General features: G+C 45.3%; 1 protein-coding gene across 3 annotated transcripts in view; it reads right to left on the bottom strand.

The window, feature by feature from the left end:
• Positions 1-20778, bottom strand: part of LOC124720233 (poly [ADP-ribose] polymerase tankyrase-1-like) — an 86321-nt gene that overhangs the window by 36694 nt on the left and 28849 nt on the right. For all 3 annotated transcript variants that reach the window (XM_047245554.1, XM_047245553.1, XM_047245555.1), the window contains exon 2: positions 3279-3855. In XM_047245554.1, coding sequence (XP_047101510.1) covers positions 3279-3844 — 566 coding nt within the window. In that variant the 5' untranslated portion in view covers positions 3845-3855. The remainder of the gene's footprint in view (positions 1-3278; positions 3856-20778) is intronic.

Genomic DNA, 20778 nt, shown 5'->3' with positions numbered 1-20778 from the left:
CAGTGCCCACTACCAAGAATCAAAACACATGTTTAAAACAAAATGTACGTAGTTTCTTTATGTAGAATCTGGTTCTGCAGTAAAAAATGGTTCCCATTTGAAATTTTAAAGTTGCCTTACGCCCCACCCACGGGGGGCGGGGGTGGCGGGCTAATTTTAGCACCATCAAATATCCCCCTCAAAAATAATCAACTTTGCATTTTACACATTATTTCATGTGAAGCTTATGTTTAGAGTTATGCTGCTTTGTCAACTTGAAATTTACACCCTGTACATGCAGGCAAAGTATTAATATAGTTGTAACTGACGTAATAAAAACATGCCAAGGGTTTTCGGGCCATTGCATAGGTTCTCAAATCACCAAACGTCGCTTTTAGCCAGCATTTTTCCATGAATAAAACTCTATGAGGCGCTACCTTTGTATAACAGGCACTTCCCGTGTATACAAATACAAGCGAAGTGGTACTACAGAGGCAAAAATGGCCTCGGGAGGGTTTTCACATGTTGAAAAGAACGTAAAATGACTTAAAAACTTTTACCTGGAAAACTGCAGATTCTGTAAATTATTTCTAACAACATTTTTGTGTGTCGAAGTATACAAGTGAACTGTCAAAATGTTGATGACTTGCAGAATTCTACTGATAACGGGTGTCCCACCTACAACTTTTCACCGTCAAAATCTCTGGAACCACCAACAGATACTGACTCACAGCTTTCACGGGTACGAATGTACGGCAGGGGCTCACGGAAGCCAGTACTGCGAGACATTCTGAACCGTGTGCAAATACTGGTTTCAGCACGATCTTAAGCTTTTTCAAGATGGACACACCATATTATTCCATACACAGTAACATGAGAAATCATAATACTCGTAGTAATGGGACTGATTGCATCGCAATATGTCAGTTACATCCCGAGAAATTCATACACGAATTTGGCACGTGAAATGGGTGGAACACGACATTATTGTACTTTTTGCGATACAGGACTGACCTGCACGCTGCTCGAAATTGCAATGTGATTGACTTACTACGATACAACAAACGCTGAATTTACGTACTGCTGTGTACAGTGTTAGTACGCGGCCTGGGAAACATCCAGATGTCCAGTCACCCGCAATGTAAACAGGGATACGGTTTATTCGTATGTGCTTCACTGAGATTTTGACAGTACTACAGTGCACATAACGGCGAAGAAATGCCGATGACCACCGGCCAGAGTAAACAAAATTAATGGCTGTCAAAGGGCCGCACAGAGAGATACACGCTGTTTGTACGTAGTTGTACATCAATTACACAACAGTACATGCCATGTGCAGGATGTGTCACTGAACATCTTTAATGACTGCAACCCAAGTGAACCATTGCAGATGGCACAACCCTTACATAAATGTAAAGTAGTACCAATAAAACAAACTTTTGGCTTCTTAGTAATACCATAAATGTACGACAAGTGTGGAGTCAGTCACATGTCTCACAGCTAATACATAAATTATTTTCCGAGTCCCAAAATGTACTAGAATAAATAAAATGTCTGCAAAACGCCGCATTGTAGAATGTACTTGCAGTGAGGCAGTCACAATTCCTGAAATCAGGGTGTAAACAGACAAGGAAAAATTCCCGGATTTTTCCCAGATATCCAGCTCAAAAAATGCACTCTTACCCGGGCGAAAATACACTTTTTCCGTGCTAAGTGACATCCATAGATTTTCCCTCCCAAGTGTAAAACTTATCAATGCTTCGAACGGTTAACGTTTTGTACACTGGCACAGAAGTTCGCGGAAAAAAAAGGAACAAGGGAGAGAAGTTTTGGAAAGACCTTTGATGTCAGCAACATATACGCTGCATATTTTCGTATTACGAAAGTGTAAATTCGAATTGCACCGAACACACACAGCACCCCAGTTTCTGGAGCTTCGAAATCGAGATTTCGATCCCCTTTTGTCAGCCAATCTTATCTCTTGTCACGTGATCTCGCCAGCCGATGGCAGCAGATATTCAGAGCATAGGACACGTGATGTGGTAAGCCAATAGCAACATTACTTACATAGCGCATGGACACAAAGAGCAAAAGTTAATGGTTTACATTAATATGCATAGCGTCGCAACAAAAAAGCTAACCTTTCACATATAATATTGGTCCCTGAGATTAATAACATACAAGGGAAGCTAAGCTTTCACATCTAACATTGATCTTTTTTGCGTGTGTTACACTTAAGGTACTTCACACAAATGTGCCAGTAAATTTAAAATATTGACGTGAATGTCTCATTTTCTGGGCTAGAAATTATTCTATGTGGCTGGTCCTGAAAGTGTTCACTTTTAAACGAGAGTCAAACACTGTTATTTAAAAAATTCAACCCACTTTCTCACACGTAACAATTCATCTTGCGTAGAAGCAAATTTACTTTGAAAGTAACACTTTTCAAACCACCATTCGCAGTACTACCCTGAGACTGTCAGAAATATCTTCAGCTTAGCAGTAGCCAGAGTTCCACAAAACAGGCATTACTGTGCGTGCGCAGCTGCAGTGATGTAGAAAGGCCGCATGTTTGTGTGTATAAAGCATAAAGAGAGCTTAGATTACGGCATAAAAGAAACAGGACACGAGAGGATACTCCGTGAGCATAGGAATTATGTAAACTATACTAAAATGCATAATTCGGCCTGAAGTGCACATTGGTTTGTGCAGACATACAATGAAGTATGTCCCACCTGACATTAAGATTTTCAGTACGGTTTTTGGGACGTAAATTATCCTGGAGTATCAGTACTGTACTGTACTGTACTATCTCATGTCTGGTTCTTCATTATCACATAATCTCACACATGGCATAAGATGGAAACATGCACTTTATTCTTCAACGAACAACTGTGGAATGAAACACTTTGTTTCAAATAAATTGACTGCCTCAGTGGGAAAGATTAATGAAGCCAAATATCTTTAGCAAACTGACAACAATAAATTCATTGTTCTGCAAAGTAAACTATTTCATGTTCTTCAAATTATAATAAAGTAATACCTGTACACACACACACACACACACACACACACACACACACACACACACACACGAGTTTCCAGAACGAGACTTTCACTCTGCAGCAGAGTGTGTGCTGATACGAAACTTCCTGGCAGATTAAAATTGCGTGCCGGACCGACACTCGAACTCGGGACCTATGCAAAAGTCCTGATTTCGAGTCTCAGTCCGGCACCCAGTTTTAATCTGCCAGGAAGTTTCACACACAGTGGATCAACGGTGATCACCCCGTGCTCACCTGGATTCCGGTGGCGTCTCCGCCAGCAACCTGCTGAGTTCGACGACGTCTTCTGGCTGGGTGCGCACTGCGTCAGCCCAGCCCTGCGTCGCCATCACTCGGTGTGTGTGGCCCTTTATGTAGGAGACGGCCGTCTGCTGGAGGCCGGGGCAGCAGTGTCGCACCGCGAGAACAGCTGTGGCCGCCGCGTTGTCCACCGTCAGCCCAGCGGCCAGCTGCTGCTCACACTGGGCCTTCAGGCTCGCCACGCCGTACTTGTCGGCGGCGACGAGCAGGCGGGGGGCCAGGCTCGCCAGCTGCGGGGCGCGGAGGGTGTACAGGTACGTCACCAGCTCCCTCAGCACCGGCCCGTCCACGTCTGCGACGTCGACGAGGCCGCCGCGCGACTCCGCCGTGTCGTGGCGGAACATTGCTTCGAACACGGGGCTCCCGGCCACGAGGACCGCCCTGTGCACCACCAGCCGCGTCTCCCCCGCCGCCAGAGTCACGGTGGCGCCCTCCCCGTCATCCAGCAGGGCGCCCAGGTACACCGGTGTGCTGTGCTGAGCTTCGTTGCCGGCCGCCATCGTAGTCGATTCTGAAACACGGCGTTACGGGGCAGCTCTTTATCGTTACGCAGCACCGTCGACAAGTGTACCTGCGTCGGTCGACAGTTCGCGAAACCTGTCCGTGCGTGTCAATTACGACACCGAGATACCTGCCACTGGTGGACAGCTCATTTTTACGGATGAATCCAGGTTCTGTTTACAGCATCGTGATGGTCGCATCCGTGTTTGGCAACATCGCGGTGAACGCACATTGAAAGCGTGTATTCGTCATCGCCATACTGGCGTATCACCCGGCGTGACGGTTTGGGGTGCCATTGGTTACACGTCTTGGTCACCTCTTGTTCGCATTGATGTCACTTTGAACAGTGGACGTTACATTTCAGATGTGTTACGACCCGTGGCTCTACCCTCCATTCGATCCTTGCAGAACCCTACATTTCAGTAGGATAATGCACGACCGCATGTTGCAGGTCCTGTACGGGCCTTTCTGGATACAGAAAATGATAGACTGCTGCCCTGGCCAGTACATTCTCCAGATCACTCTCCAGTTGAAAACGTCTGGTCAATGGTGGCCGAACAACTGGCTCGTCACAATACGCCAGTCACTACTCTTGATGAACTGTGGTATCGTGTTGAAGCTGCATGGGCAGCTGTACCTGTACACGCCATCCGAGCTCTGTTTGACTCAATGCCCAGGCGTATCAAGGCCGTTATTACGGCCAGAGGTGGTTGTTGTGGGTACTGATCTCTCGGGATCTATGCACCCAAACTGCGTGAAAATATACTCACATGTCAGTTCTAGCATAATATATTTGTCCAATGAATATCCATTTATCATCTGCATTTCTTCTTGGCGTAGCACTTTTAATGGCCAGTAGTGTATTTGGTACTTTGTCCCAAGGTGTTTGACACAAAGATTCGATCAGGGATGTAAAATCTTTCGGTAAAAGAAATCGACTTATTACAGGGTATACAGCCTGCCTGTTAAGACAATTTTAGCGATGCTGGAAAGAGTAATTGGCAATCTGGTGTTATTATAGGTAATTACAAATTCTAAACGTTGCAAATAAAATGTCTTAAGGCAAAACGAAATAATTAACAAGTAGTTTGTTAACGTGGTCATCACTTGCAGCAAGCACAGAAATATTCATTTTGTAAATAACAAACGCCATTTTCGTTCTGTGATTTATTTTATTTGTCCATGACGCTTTTCGCCTACTCACAATTGTAGGTTATGAAACAGATCATCATCTTTTTTTGCCTGAACAAGTGGCCACTTAATTATTCGAATGTTTGGCTGGCATTTGCGTTTCCTCTCACTTGGTCGCGGGCTGCAGATCGCACTATAAAATCGCAAGACATAAGCACATTTTCACGTTAGAAACTTTTTACTTCACAATTTTAATGTTCTTTGCGCTAATTGGTGTACAGCACAATTATTCTTGTGCCAACAGCTACGCATATTTTGGTAAAAACTGATCTAGTGTCGTCACTGTTGTGTGTTCAATTTGTCTCTTTTAAATTGGTTTGTATATCCACACGTTGCCAAAGAAACGGAGTCTAGCGGCGGCATTCAATTCATAAAACAGCGGCGCGGCGTATGTCGTCGCAGCCAATTGGCGCGCAGCGGCGCACGCCGCCGAGCCATTTCTCGTGATTTTCTCGAGAACTGCTCGAGAACTAGAGGCTCGAGATATTCTCGGTGCGCTCGAGCCATCACTGGCTGGCAGGGGGCGACGTGTGTCGGGCTTCGTGACGTCAGCCGCAGCATACAAAGCACACGGCTGCTGCACCTCAGCTCACAACACCACCCAACTCGAGCGGTTCGTTTGTGCGTGGACCGCTGAAACTCAGTTGTCCTACTCGACATGTAAGTACTGTGGACTCAACACCTGGACCTTGAGACTCATTTGGGTTATACACACGCGTTCGTCCTCTGTATGACCAACAGAAAATGCTTATAGTTTATCAGTTGACTCGTGTTTTGACACGCAATGTATGTTTCGGTTTTGGTGTAAATCATCCTTGCATACAGCTATGGGACACCAAAGGAAATAAAGTAAGTTTCTTGCAAACTTTAACATTTAAAATTTGCATCTGACTTGAAAATGCAACGAATACAAATCGGTGCCTCTAAACTATCAATCATTGCTTTTGCAGTTCTGGTTTTATCAGTTATCGACACGAACACAAAGTGAAGACAAATGGATTACGAAAGCACGGTTTTCAGAGCACATACTTGTCTTCTCGGTAATTCGAAGTGTATAAACAAAAAGGAATTACACTACTGGGGCCAGAAGCGTAATATTTTCTTGTCGTATTACTGTATCGAATACGCATTTAAGACCAGAAAAACGTTCAAAGTTGCGTTTCTTATGCTGTGTTGTTCACTAAAACAGTGTAACATTTACTGCACAAAATAAATATCGCGTGTACAAGACAGAAATGACGATCAAGAAGCAATTGTGAACACTCGTCTGCTAATGTTTCGTGGGATCCAAGATGGCGGCAGCCCCGCCCACTGACTTCGAACAATTTACAGCGTCAGTCTGTAGCGCCGTCCGTCTCCCCTCATTCCGCCTCCATGATCCAGCCACTGTTCCAGAACCGGACGCGGCTCTGACGTCACGCGATCCTCCTCCTCCCAGCACTTTGACCCCCCCCCCCCCCCCCCCCCCCGGCAAGTAAACCACGTCGCGAATCGCTGACCGCAATTCTTGACAGCCGCCTTGCACTTCGAGGGGAAGGATGTAATATTTACCTCTCCTTTTTCTTCCATATAAAAATTTCTGTCTAACATCACACACGAAGACGGAATAGGGCTGTCGTGTTCGATAACATCTTGGTATTAGAAGGTATCGTTAAAGGATTTGGATTTCCTTCCACAAGTACTTTTAACTCGAATTAAAACCTTGCAAACATCTATGCAGCTGAGTACCGTAACGGATCCCTATGTAGCGGTGGCTCGGAGCGCCTGCTGCCCGCTGCTGACAGCGCTCTGAATTCTGGGTCGGTTCCCTCGTGGCGCGGCCAGCGCTGCGGGTTTCCAGCCGTGCCGAGGGGGTCGAAACAGCTGCTCTGTCGCGGCTTTACCACAGGTCTCGTTCCTCAATGGCACGAACCTGTAATGGTTTCTGCCAAGTGGCAGTCAGCTCGGCTGGCTTAACAGAGAGGAAACAGGAGTGGACGGCGTTTAATCTCACCTTCCTGAACAAGCTGTGTCGGATTTGAAACATTCGTGAAAAAGTCGCTCTTTTCTGTTCGATTTGCTGTAATGTAATGGCGCAAAATGTCATGGCGGCATACGAGAGCGTTACCTCTGGAAGTATCAGTTACTGCTGGCAAACTTCCGACTTTAGTTTTTGCAGCTGCCACCAACCACACGGTGTTCGAGATGCGGTTGCCGCACAAAACGATTAACTGGGAGGACATGAGGGGAGGTTCTTTTACGCCTGGACCAGAGATTTCGCCAGACAAAAGCTGTACTTGGCACTGTAATGAAGTGTTTCAGCAAGTTATAAGCACTGCGCGATTTCATCACGTAAAGGCTGTGTATTACATGTTCTCCTGTGAAAGTATACTGATGTACACGTGTCGAGGTGTTACCGGACAGAAACGCCAGTTACCAAATCGCCATTCCAGACCGCTGACCGGACACGTCGTCCGTTCTTGGCAGCGGTTACGTCAGGGATGTTTCCCAGGAGTCCGTCGCACGCCACGTAGTGTAACGCTGAGCTGCCGACGGGCGGCGAGACCTGACTGCGGCGTGTACAGGGCGCACAGCCGCGGGGTCGAAACTGCTGTCCGACAGCGGGGCATTCGTTTCACATCCTTCTCAAGTTCTTGGCCGAACATTGCGTTGAGGAGATAGATAGGCAGCTGAACTGCGGGAAGTTTGTTATAGCTTTAGTTACTACGTGTCTAGTAGTATTTCCGTAGAAATTTTGGAACACGTGAGACAATACTGACCTTACATTACGTCGTTCCTTTCTTGTTGCTCCCATGGCGACGGACTGTTTCCATCGCAATCGCTAAGCGTGAAAGGAAGCTACCGTACAGACACAGGAATCTGTATTTATACTTGGCAGAACTAATTACATACTAACATAAGCGTCGGTATTGCTTTCGTTTCCCAAAAGTTATAAATATTTCGATTTCGGAAAAAAAGCTCTGTATTTGGCCAAGATGTCGAGGAAGAAGATCCCTTACGTACTGGGTGAATCGAGTAAGATGTGGAGACGGCGGTTTGAAAGCGCACAGAAGAAGTACGGGGAAGGGCGTCCCTTACCTGAGGGATAGCTACCTGGCGAAGGGGCAGGCGTGGCAAATGTGCGGCGTGGCAAATGTCCGGCGTTCGTCCAGACATCGCTGCATGAGCAACGAACTGAAGAATCCCGGGTGGGTGAGTACGTGGAGCAGGGGGGGGGGGGGGGGGGGGGAAGGAGCGCAGGGACCAGCAGTGAGCAGCGCGCACCAGCCCGTGCTCTCGCGGTCAGCGTAGCCGGGTTCGATTCCCGGCCGAGTCTCTCGGCTGGCGCCCGTCACCTCAGCTAATCTTCACCTCTGCCCGACTGCTGAGGCAGCTCTTCCTGGTGGCTGGGGGACTCTACTGGGAGCGTCGTGAACTGAGAGAGGAGAGGGAGAGGGAGAGGGAGAGGGAGAGGGAGAGGGGGAGGGAGAGGGGGAGGGAGAGGGAGAGGGGGAGGGAGAGGAGAGGAGAGGAGAGGAGAGGAGAGGCTGACTCACAGTCGACCAACCACTTTTATAACCGGAACGATAAACGATACAATTTGTGTTGTCAAACTATGCCAACATACGAACAATCACATCTTTCATATAAGCTGAAGGAAACATTCTTCCACCTGAAAACTTCATGTGGCCTACACATTTTTTATGGCCCGGTGTTTTACGCACAAGTGTGAAACATCGCTCTCGAAGATATGAAGCGTACTTAATCTACCATTGTGAATCCAACAGTGTGCTCTCATCCGCGCAATCCTAATTCGTTAATTGCTCTATTGCAACACATCTCTCGTGCAACAGCCAAATCTAAACGGGAAGTGGTACCGAATTAATACTGTGATGCGGAGTGCAGTAAGACTGAGTAACCGCCTGCATCACGTTGCGGTATGTGGAGGAGGGTACTGTGCGCACTCTCGGCCTCGCCGCTGCGCACTTCCCTGCCGGCGCGGCCGCTGACGTCACCGGCCGACCCTGCGCTGCCGACACGCAGTTATCTGACCTGCGGTGCGCGGACGCTCGCTTCCTGCGGCCAGACTGCTGTTTGGCAGCGCCAGCGCGCCTCCTCCAGACTCACGGCCTTGCAGCGAAATGAGCACGAGGGCGAAATCCGGAAACTGCAGCCAATACAGACGCTTACAGACCACCACCTTACCCATTCGCCATTCGCGAGCGGAACAGGCATAAGCGGGTAGTATTATGAAGAAAAATCGGCACTTCTGCAGTTTAGGGGGTACATGCGCTGATCACGAGGAAAGTACCTATTTTTTCGAGGAAACGCGTATTTCTGAACATATAAGCACATATATGCACGGAATACCAAAACGTTTTTTATTTCAAAAATTGTGTGTTACAATCATATCTGATGCGTTTCGTACGGATGAAAAAAAAAATAGATCAATTAACTCCCTCAAAAAATTTTTTTTATCAGAAATGACGTATTGCATATGTATGCACGGAATTTCAAAACCTTTTTTTTTTTTGCAAAAAAGATGGAATTAATAACAAAATTTTCTCAAAAAATCGTATTTGTTTATTTTGCACAGATATACATTAAAGCTCGAATCACAGATTAGATAAAAACAGCTACCTCAAGTTAATTTGCGGCATTGCGATTGATTTTTCGAACACGCTCAATGAGACTGTGGAATGGCTTTTCCCAAAAACGCTGACGCCAGAGAAATTCCGCAGAGCACGGTGAGTTCCGAAACGCCTTTTATTTTTTTCTTCAGCTTTTTGCCAGACTGACTCCACGTGATTTGTGGTATCGTTTCTAAAGGGATCGACAAAATAAAGCGAATGACTGACAGATGATTGCAGCCCATGTTACCTATGGTGGTGTAAGCTTGCCAAAACTCGGAAACTACTGTGGTTCCAGGCAAAACATACTGCTGCAGCAAATGCGTAGCATCACGACGTGGCACAGCAACCATGAAGCTTTGCTTTGTCTCAACGTCAGGACCCATTGCTGCCGCACACTATGACCTTTACTTTCTCCTGAAGAAGCAGCTCTCGTCTATTTCAACAGTATGGCCAGGGCCGCACAAAACTATTGGCTCAATTACGAAATATTCATGGCAGATATCCCTACAAAATTGGCACCAATCGACCACAGTCTGCTCACTGCCAATTTTGAGCTCCCTCATTAAAAACTTTTGCTTATTGAGTTCGAAAGCCCACATGTAAGACAGTCGCAAAATTTTAGAAATGTCCGAATGACTGCCAGCAAAAAATGACATTTTCCTGACCGAACATTTCATTCTGCAGGCCCTGCCAACGGAGCAGCGCCAAATTTCGCCATCTTTCCCTGTAGTTTTCTCCTGTGTATCCAACACAATTCCCATTTTCACACACCTTATCGTTCTTCAAAGGACCTTGTTGCCTAGCCCATTGTATAGAACTTTGGGTGTTCTCCGTGACATGGTATAAATCTTCCATTAGAAAGTCACTTACATCTCGAAAATTTCTCGCCATTTTGGCACAGACAGTAATACACGATACTTCAAAACAGACAGCCTCACAGAAAAATATAGGTTGTTGGGCGCACTGATCAAGATATATAACTGTGAGCAACAGGGACATATACCATATGCAACAATATGCAAAGCCAACTATAGCTATCATGGTTAGGATGTATGAAACTGTAAGCTTTACCTACGAGTAAAGACTGAAGAAATATACTTAAAGAGTCTGCAGCATATTGGCAAGTTGGTCGAAGCAGACAGTTAATTGATCTTTTTTTGCATCCGTATGAAAATAAGTACTTTTTTGGTATTCCGTGCATATATATGCTTATATCTTCAGAAATACGCGTTCCCTTCAAAAAAAGGCACTTTTCTCGTAATCAGCGCATGGACAATATAAACTGCATAAGAGCCGAAACATCGTGTTGAGCATAATAGTATTTTAGTCGATACTAATGCCCTCCGTGGTACTATCCGTCGGCAATTACGACAGTATCACATCGGTTGCATTCCAGGGCTCCGTACATTGAACACGAGGCAATTTTATTGAGAAGAAGACCAAGTCCGAAGTATGCTACCTACTTCTTCGGGTGTACTTTCACGGTTTCACTTCTAAACAGGAGTAACATTTGTTTCGTAACTGAGCATTTCTGAGCGAACTGTTAATTTTCTTTCATTTCTATTCGGCCATTTAGTAGCAAGCTGGATCTATTCTGCCTGCATAGCCCGAGTAACAGTGTGAGATACACGTTGCCGCCTCTTCGGGTCACTAGAGCAACTTTTTTTCAGAGTAAACTGAGCACATTATTGGTAATTAGAACAGCATGCACCTCGCCGCTCTTTACACTGAATTTGACGTATTGCTACCGGCAAAAGTTCCAGTACTTTTTTGTGAACAAAGCTACGACAGTTCGGAGAACAGGGCGTCGTTCTTGGAGCGTGTTGTGACCACAAGTACAGTCACTCCACAAACTGTTCGACCGGCCGTGGCGCATAGACTATAACACAGTCATACAAATATCGCTGCGAAACGAATAGCAACTATTTCCTTAGATCGGTTGATTTCGACACTTGGCAATAAACCGGTCTTCACCTATATTTGTGACCAAACACACGCTACGTAAGACCGCCAAACGGGTCCTGCCCCACTGGGCAACAGCCGCGGCGACACACGGCCTCTCGCGTTCGTTCGCGTTCCACCCAGCCCACCGAACAGCTGCCTCTCCGTTCACTCATACTCACGCCATCTAGGTCGAGAGCGTTGCGAAACTATAAACGAAGAGATACGTGCCTCAGGTTGTTTCGACGAGGAAAATGTTTTGGAGAAACCGACGGTACACACAGCAGTACAGCTACGAGTATTACACACAGGTTCAATCGGAGCAGAAACTACGAAAACAAATCGCGAAGCGGTCGTGCTGCAGTTCTGTCCGAGATGGAGAAACGACAGCTACTTCGAGAAGAAGTCATCAAAAATTCGAAACTCAGCGCCCCACACCTCGCTACTGGTTTTCGTGTGCGTACAGGAAGGCCTGTTTCTGCACGAACAGCCCGCAGAAAACCGTACGTCAGTAAAGTGAATAGAAGAAAGCGAGTTGCATTTCAAAGGGAACATAAATCAGGTGCGTTTGGTTTCTGCAGGAAGGTTGTATTTACTGACGAGAAAGGATTTGAGCTGTTTACGTGTAAAGGGCTCGTAACAGCGTGGAGAAAAAAGTATTCTGAATTTGAAGAGAGAAATTTAACAGCCCCAGTTACACATGGTTTCAGTACATGTGTGAGGGTGCTCATTGATGGCATTATGGACCACAATATGCACCATAAATACCCTAAAAACAGTACTGTGAATCATATGGGTATTATATTTTCACACAAGACATTAATTCAAAACGTGCTGCTCGAACTGTCGCTGTTGTATAACAGGCCCCACTGGATGCAGACACCCCAGGCACTAATCCTATCGACAATTTGTGGCATTTGCTCGACCAAAGCATCACGTCAGACATCCAATAGAATTGATCGACAGACCGCTCTCCAAGAGGAATGCCGTAAAATTACAGTGCAAACAACACAATCTCTGGTGAAATCCACTCCAAGAAAGAATGCCAGCGATTATAGGAGGAAAGCACGCCCTACTAACAACATTCTATGTTCAAAGTGTGATTTACAGTACTGCAGACGAATACTGATTTTGCGTCTTACATTGCCTATCTGTACTTCTGAATGCTCAAACGTGTTTATTCACGGAGCAAACCTGTGTTTCTTTATTGCATTCTCATTTTCACTGATCAATAACGACGTGCTTGTACCTGCTTCGTTTCAATCCGACAGTTTTCGGCTCTTCATACACCCTTAAGCATACGATCACGCCGCGTCTGCAGCTCCGAGCACGTTTAGACTAGACTGTAAATACAACACGACGGTATCTCCAGCTTTAAGAAAGATTTCGACACCTCGGCGGCACATTACGCAGCATTTTACGGCCTAAGGTGCGCATGACGTACGTCAGACGGCGCCTACATTCCTAGACCCAAATTCCACGAATTACGTTGCATGTACTACGAAAATGTGAAGAACAACTAAGGAAAATAATAAAAGGTAACTATCATTGTCACACACACACACACACACACACACACACACACAGAGTGGTCTATTGATCGAGACCCGGCCAAATATCTCACGAAATAAGCGTCAAACCAAAAAACGACAAAGAACGAAACTTGTCTAGCTTGAAGGAGGAAAACAGATGGCGCTGCCACAGGTCAAACGGATATCAACGTTTTTTTTTTCTTTTAATAGGAACCCCCATTCTTATTACATATTGTGTAGTACGTAAAGAGATGAATGTTTCAGTTGGACCACTTTTTTCGCTGTGTGATAGGTGGCGCTGTAATAGTCATAAGCATATGGCTCACAATTTGAGGCGAACAGTTCGCAACAGGTACGATTTTAAAATTAAAATACAGAGCGTAGGTACGTTTGAACATTTTATTTCGGTTGTTCTAATGTAATACATGTACCTTTGTGATCTTATCATTTCTGAGAATGCATGCTGTTACAGCGTGATTACCTGTAAATATCACATTAATGCAATAAATGCTCAGAATGATGTCCGTCAACCTGAATGCATTTGGCAATACGTGTAACGACATTCCTCGTAACAGCGAGTAGTTCGCCTTCCGTAATGTTCGCACGTGCATTGACAATGCGTTGACGCAAGTTGTCAGGCGTTGTCGGTAGATCACCATAGAAAATATCATTCAACTTTCACCATAGAAAGAAATCCGGGGACGTCACATCCGGTGAATGTGCTTCGACGACCAATCCACCTGTCATGAAATATGCTACTCAATAGCGCTTCAACCGCTCGCGAGCTATGTGCCGGACATCCATCGAGTTGGAAGTACATCGCCATTCTGTCATGCAGTGAAATATCTTCTAGAAACATCGGTAAAACATTACATGGGAAATCAGCATACATTACACCATTTAGATTCCCATCGATAAAATGAGGGCCAATTATCCTTCCTCCCATAATGCCGCACCGTACATTAACCCGCCAAGGTTGCTCATGTTCCACTTGTAGCAGCCATCGTGGATTTTCCGTTGCCCAATAGTGCATATTATGCCGGTTTACGTTACCGCTGTCGGTGAATGACGCTAAGTAGAACGCGTGCAAAAAATCTGTCATCGTCCCGTAATTTCTCTTGTGCCCAGTGGCAGAACTGTACATGACGCTCAAAGTCGTCGCCATGCAATTCCCGGTGCGCAGAAATGTGGTACGGGTGCAATCGATGTTGATGTAGCATTTTCAACACCGACGTTTTTGAGATTCCCGATTCCCGCGCAATTTGTCTGCTACTGATGTGCGGATTAGCCGCGACAGCAGCTAAAACGCCTACTTGGGCATCATCATTTGTTGGAAGTTGTGGTTGACGTTTCACATGTGGCTGGACACTTCCTGTTTCCTTAAATAACGTAACTATCCGGCGAACGGTCCCGACACTTGGATGATGTCCAGGATACCGAGCAGCATACTTAAGACACGCCCGTTGGGCATTTTGATCACAGTATCCATACAACACAACATCGACCTTTTCCGCAATTAGTAAACGGTCCATTTTAACACGGGTAATGTATCACGAAGCGAATACCGTCCGCACTGGCGGAATGTTACGTGATACCACTTATACGTTTGTGACCATTATAGCGCCATGAATCACAAAGCGGAAAAAGTGGCCCACCTAAAACATTCAAATTTCTCTACGTACTACACGAATATGTAATAAAAAAGGGGGGGTTCCTATTTTTAAAAAAACGCAGTCTATATCCCTTTGACCTATGGCAGCGCCATCTAGTGGGCCAACCGTAGCGCCATCTGGCTAAATGAGTGTTCCTATTTAAAAAAACGCAGTTGATATCCGTTGGACCTATGGCACCGCCATCTAGCGAGCCGAAAAGGTACTTTACACTAGGCAACAGAAACTAAGGAACAAATGGCTTTGAGCACTATGGGACTTAACAGCTAAACTAAGGAACAGACACCCACGGTTTCTCGAAGTCGAAGCCCCCGAGTAATGCGTTCGTCTCGGAGCGATGTTCCGGCAACACTTGTACGACGTCTTCTGGCAACCTTTCTCCGAAGAATTCGTCAGAGCAACTGGCCGAGAAGTGTACTTCCGCACTGCTAAACTGGCAGGTCTCCAGTAGCGGAAAAGTCGTCCTCGCCTCTGTGGCGGCACAGAATGGCCACCTCACGTCAGTCGTGACCGGGTGACGTAATTCACGCACGCGGTCACGTCTGCACTGGTTCACACTAGGGCAGAAGGCCAGCGTGGGAGGCGCGCCGCCCTGCCGCTTTGTGGGCGGCGGGGGCGTAGGTAGGGGAGGCGGGCCGGCCACAGCGCTCCCCCGCGTGCCGCCCCACGGCCTCACGCCCCCGCAACAGAGGAAGGCCACTACTTAGTGTTACTTAAGCATCGATAGCCGACACACTATTGACGGTGTTCTTCAAAACTATTGATACGCGCCAAAGAAACTGGTATAGGTATACGTATTCAAACACAGATATAAACATGCAGAATATGGCGCTGCGGTCGGCAACGCCTGTGTAACACAAAAGTGGCGCAGTTGTTAAGCTAGACGCAAATTAAGACGCGTATAGCGCGACCCAGTGCAGCGCGCGTTTTTGCAACATCACAGGTTCAAATGGGACCGCTCGAACTGCGACGCGACGCGACTGGGACGCGACGCGCGTCTGCGCCAGGTCGCGCGGCGCTCCGGTTGCGGCACAGTTTCTCGCGCCGCGCGAGCCCTGAGGCAGGGATGGGGCGGGGAGGCAGTCCTGCCGTATGTCCACTTGGCATGGCGCATATGGCCAGTGAAAGTACTGCCCATCCGAAAAATACGGCCTTGCTGTATACTGTATTTTACTGTCACTGAGGTATGTTTCGTTTTGCGCCGTTTAAGCGCTCCATCTATTTTCGTTAGTACATAATAGTTTTCAGTTACATACATCTGTACAGTTCTTTCGTTTTGTTTATTCTTTTGTCAAGAACAATGCACGGTTCAATAACTGGTGAGCCATTAGCAACGCGGATTATATTTTCTGCCTCCAGAATGTTTTCAGATCGGAAGAACGGACAGACGTGAAGGAAGTGATTAAGGAAGTAAGGAATATTATAAAATCACGTGATTTAGAGGCAAGGCAGGAAAGTAAAACACGGTTATCTACTTGTTGCCTGTTACGCTGACGTATCTCTACGATCTGTTGCAAAAAGTCGAAAACGTGTAATTTCCACAGATATGACCCCTTTGTGCATCTGGAAAAAATCGTCCAAAGGAATGTAGTACGCATGTTCCACTATCGTTATTTGGATATTGATGTAATGAGAGACATTATACTATGTACATGTGGACATCACATTTCCACGGCAAGCTAGAAACAGTCGAAAACAGTCACAAATAATCATCTTTTAATTGGCTCGCCATGTTGAGAGAAACGATTTCAATTGTTGCATACACAGTGTGAGCATTAATAAACGAATTATGCAACAGGCTACACAAATAAAAAAATGTCGGTATTATTACGAAAGTAGGAGTTTCCTGAAAGAGTGTGGTAATTAAATATATTTAATTTGTTGAAATGTATTGCTGACAAAGGCACCTCTACTTTCATGACAATGTTTTTCGAACTATCGCTCACGAGGCACAAATGGCTACCTTCCGCATTACTTTCGTGCGCATTATGCTCAGCTGCTGACAATGCACTGACCACTGTGTTGTGCGACAGATCATTTTTTTTATTTTTCTCAGTAAGAACTATTTTATTCGCGAACTGCACATTGTGAGTTTTGCAAGCCGTATGTGAGTAACCAGCATCTGGCGTGTTCCTATCATTCCGCCTGAAAGAGCGCTCGTCATTAATTTAAATCATGCTCAGATCAAGAGAAGGAATAAAATCCTTGGGCAAGTTTCCATTCCTGTCGCTCAGTGTCAAAAATACCGATGGGTTATGGGGATTCAACCAAAATTCCAACAGAATTGGCAGTCTTTGTGTGAGTTGTTGAAGTTTTCTGATTCGAAGAAACATCACCATTTATGAGTAACGTCCACATTTCTCTTGTTGACAGGTTTAATAGTACTTCCATTGTCAAAACACAGCGTAATTAGCACAAACTCATCTCAGCAGCTACTGCGACAGAATTCTGAAACAGAGTCCCTCATTCAACAAGTAATTGGCAACAAAGACCTCAATAGCTTACGAAACTTTGGAGTAACATAAGAGAAGAAATTTGACGTTTATTTTTATACTAGGGAACCCTTGTTTCACTATATCAATTCTTTTATCTCGGCGGCTCGCGCATGCCCGCCCAGACGCGGGAGATTGCTGCGTTGCCAGTTGCAAACGACACACGCGCTAGGAAATCCGAAGAACTTCTGGTCGTATGGAAAGTACACAAGCGGCAAGACGCAGTCAATACCTTCGCTGCGCAGTGCCGATGGTACTGTTACCGACCACTGTGCCGCTAAAGCGGAGTTATTGAACGCAGTTTTCCGAAATTCCTTCACCAGGGAAGACGAATGGAATATTCCACAATTCGAAACACGAACAGCTGCTAGCATGAGTTTCTTAGAAGTAGATACCTTAGGGGTTGCCAAGCAACTCAAATCGCTTGATACGGGCAAGTCTTCAGGTCCAGATTGTATACCGATTAGGTTCCTTTCAGATTACGCTGATACAATAGCTCCCTACTTAGCAAGCATATACAACCGCTCGCTCACCGACAGATCTGTACCTACAGGTGGAAAATTGCGCAGGTCGCACCAGTGTTCAAGAAGGGTGGTAGGAGTAATCCATCGAACTACAGACCTATATCATTGACGTCGGTTTGCAGTAGGTTTTTGGAGCATATACTGTACTCAAACATTATGAATAACCTCGAACGGAACGATCTATTGATACGTAATCAGTTGTGCTACTGGATTCGTGACTTCCCGTCAGGAAGGTCGCAGTTCGTAGTAATAGACGGCAAATCGTCGAGCAAAACTGAAGTGATATGAGGTGTTCCCCAGGGAAGCGTCCTGGGACCTCTGCTGTTCCTGATCTATATAAATGACCTAGGTGACAATCTGAGCAGTTCTCTTAGGTTGTTCGCAGATGATGCTGCAATTTACCGTCTAGTAAGGTCATCCGAAGACCAGTATCAGTTGCAAAGCGATTCAGAAAAGATTGCTGTATGGTGTGGCAGGTGGCAGTTGACGCTAAATAACGAAAAGTGTGAGGTGATCCACACGAGTTCCAAAAGAAATCCGTTGGAATTCGATTACTCGATAAATAGTACAATTCTCAAGGTTGTCAATTCAACTAAGTACCTTGGTGTTAAAATTACGAACAACTTCAGTTCGAAAGAACACACAGATAATATTGCGAGGAAGGCGAGCCAAAGGTTGCGTTTCATTGGCAGGACACTTAGAAGATGCAACAAGCTGTCTAAAGAGACAGCTTACACTACACTCGTTCGTCCTCTGTTAGAATATTGCTGCGCGGTGTGGGATCCTTACCAGGTGGGATTGGTTCAAATGGCTGTGAGCACTATGGGACTTAACATCTGAGGTCATCAGTCCCCTAGAACTTACAACTACTTAAACTTAACTAACCTAAGGACACCCCACACATCCATGCCCGAGGCAGGATTCGAACCTGCGACCATAGCAGTCGCGCGGTTCCAGACTGTAGCGCCTAGAACCGCACGGCCACCGCGGCGGCCCAGGTGGGATTGACGGAGGTCATCGAAAGGGTGCAAAAAGGGGCAGCTCGTTTTGCATTATCACGTAATAGGGGAGAGAGTGTGGCAGATATGATACGCGAGTTAGAATGGAAGTCATTAAAGCAAAGGCGTTTTTCGTCGATGCGAGATCTATTTACGAAATTTCAGTTACCAACTTTCTCTTCCAAATGCGAAAATATTTTGTATAGCCCAACCTACATAGGTAGGAATGATCATCAAAATAAAATAAGAGAAATCAGAGCTCGAACAGAATGGTTTAGGTGTTCGTTTTTCCTGCGCGCTGTTCGGGAGTGGAATGGTGGAGAGTATAATTGTGGTTCGATGAACCCTCTGCCAAGCACTTAAATGTGAATTGCAGAGTGATCATGTAGATGTAGATGTAAGAGAAGCAACGCCATAGTATAGTATAGTTCGCAAACATAGCGTATACTTTCCGTATGGTCGATTTTAGTTGCCACAAAGTTGAGAATGAAATGTGGACAAGATATCTAAATTTCATATAAAATTTACTGTATAACAATATCTCATTTAAGTACCCGATAGGTGACGTATGTAATATTGAGAAATATTGAGTCTTTCGCGACTGTAATAAAACTTTTATTTCTACCACAGTCATTTCGCTTTTTTCCAAAACGTTCTGATTAAAACAAAGTTGGCGAACTACACAAAACTGAATTCTGGACGTAATAAAACATAGAAACTAAAATATATTGTGAGTGAGGCACAGTGCGCAAACAATTTGTATTTGTCACAACGGATAGCAAATACTTGCCAAAACATAGATCAGTCGACGAAAACATTGAATATGACGTTGCCAAAGCAGCCAAGCAAACAATTGCGTGAGACAATCAAGTAGCTCGGCAACGTACGAGCCGAAATTCTGCCCTCAATAATACTTTTAATACTGTCGCGAAAGAATATATCTCAATATGAATAGTAGAACAGCGACTGCAGAAGAGAAGATATACAAACAAAACAGATAACATGAATGATGTTTGTGTGACTTTTCGCTGTTTTTAATTGCTGTGAAAAGAAATACTGGAGGACGAAATTAGAAAAACCGAGAACTTATTGTTATTATAATGAAGAGACAAAGCACTAGAAATTTCAAAAAATTACATTCAAATTCATGCAGTTGGACACTTTGATATTGTTTATAATTAAAGAAAATATCAAGCTCCGAACAAGGTTTTTTTAATCTCATTTTGTTCGTGTTTGTTCGTTTCATCTGCTCGTGGCGGACGTCGCAAGACACCCGTTTCGGTTCGTCGTTGATCAATTAACTCAGTTTTTTTCTTTTTTATTACAGAGGGCAGATAACCCTCTGACCGAACACGCCGAGTTAACCGTGCCGGCATGAAGGTTTGAACTCGGCACCTTTTGCGTAGCCCCTATGCACCTTAACCATTATGGCAACGCAGCTCGTCGGTGAACAGAACTCCGGGAGGATTCTAAAAAGGACGCAAAATACCGACAAACGCTGTTGGTATGACTATGAATTACTCACGTTTCGTCGAAGTACAATAGGAAATAGACAATTACCGCTGTTCTTTATTGCGAAAAAAGCGGTTCGCGATAATGATACAAACGCCTTTCCTTGATATCGCCTGAATTAGTAGGATTATTGCTTGTTTGGTTTAATTAATAGAATATGAAGCAATTGGTATAAAGAATGCTTTTTGCAAACATTCTATAAAAGTCTGCTATCATGACATTGCTTTTGTTCAGTTACTTTATTTATAACTGAACGTTTGTAAAACTGAAGACACTCGTCCGTGCTCTGCACTGCAGTCGAGCTCCGGCACCGTCGTTCTCTGTTCATTGGCTGACTGTGTTTTGTGACGTCAGATGCGCGGAACGAACCTAAACCCGGCCGTCGTCATAAATGACGCGCACTATGGCTGTCGATAACTCTTAAAAAATTAGTGACTGGAGTGAAAAAAAAGGAAGTCAA

Source organism: Schistocerca piceifrons, chromosome 11 (genome assembly GCF_021461385.2).
Source record: "Schistocerca piceifrons isolate TAMUIC-IGC-003096 chromosome 11, iqSchPice1.1, whole genome shotgun sequence".
In the NCBI taxonomy this organism is placed as follows: domain Eukaryota; kingdom Metazoa; phylum Arthropoda; class Insecta; order Orthoptera; family Acrididae; genus Schistocerca; species Schistocerca piceifrons.
This window is presented reverse-complemented; position numbering and strand designations above follow the sequence as displayed.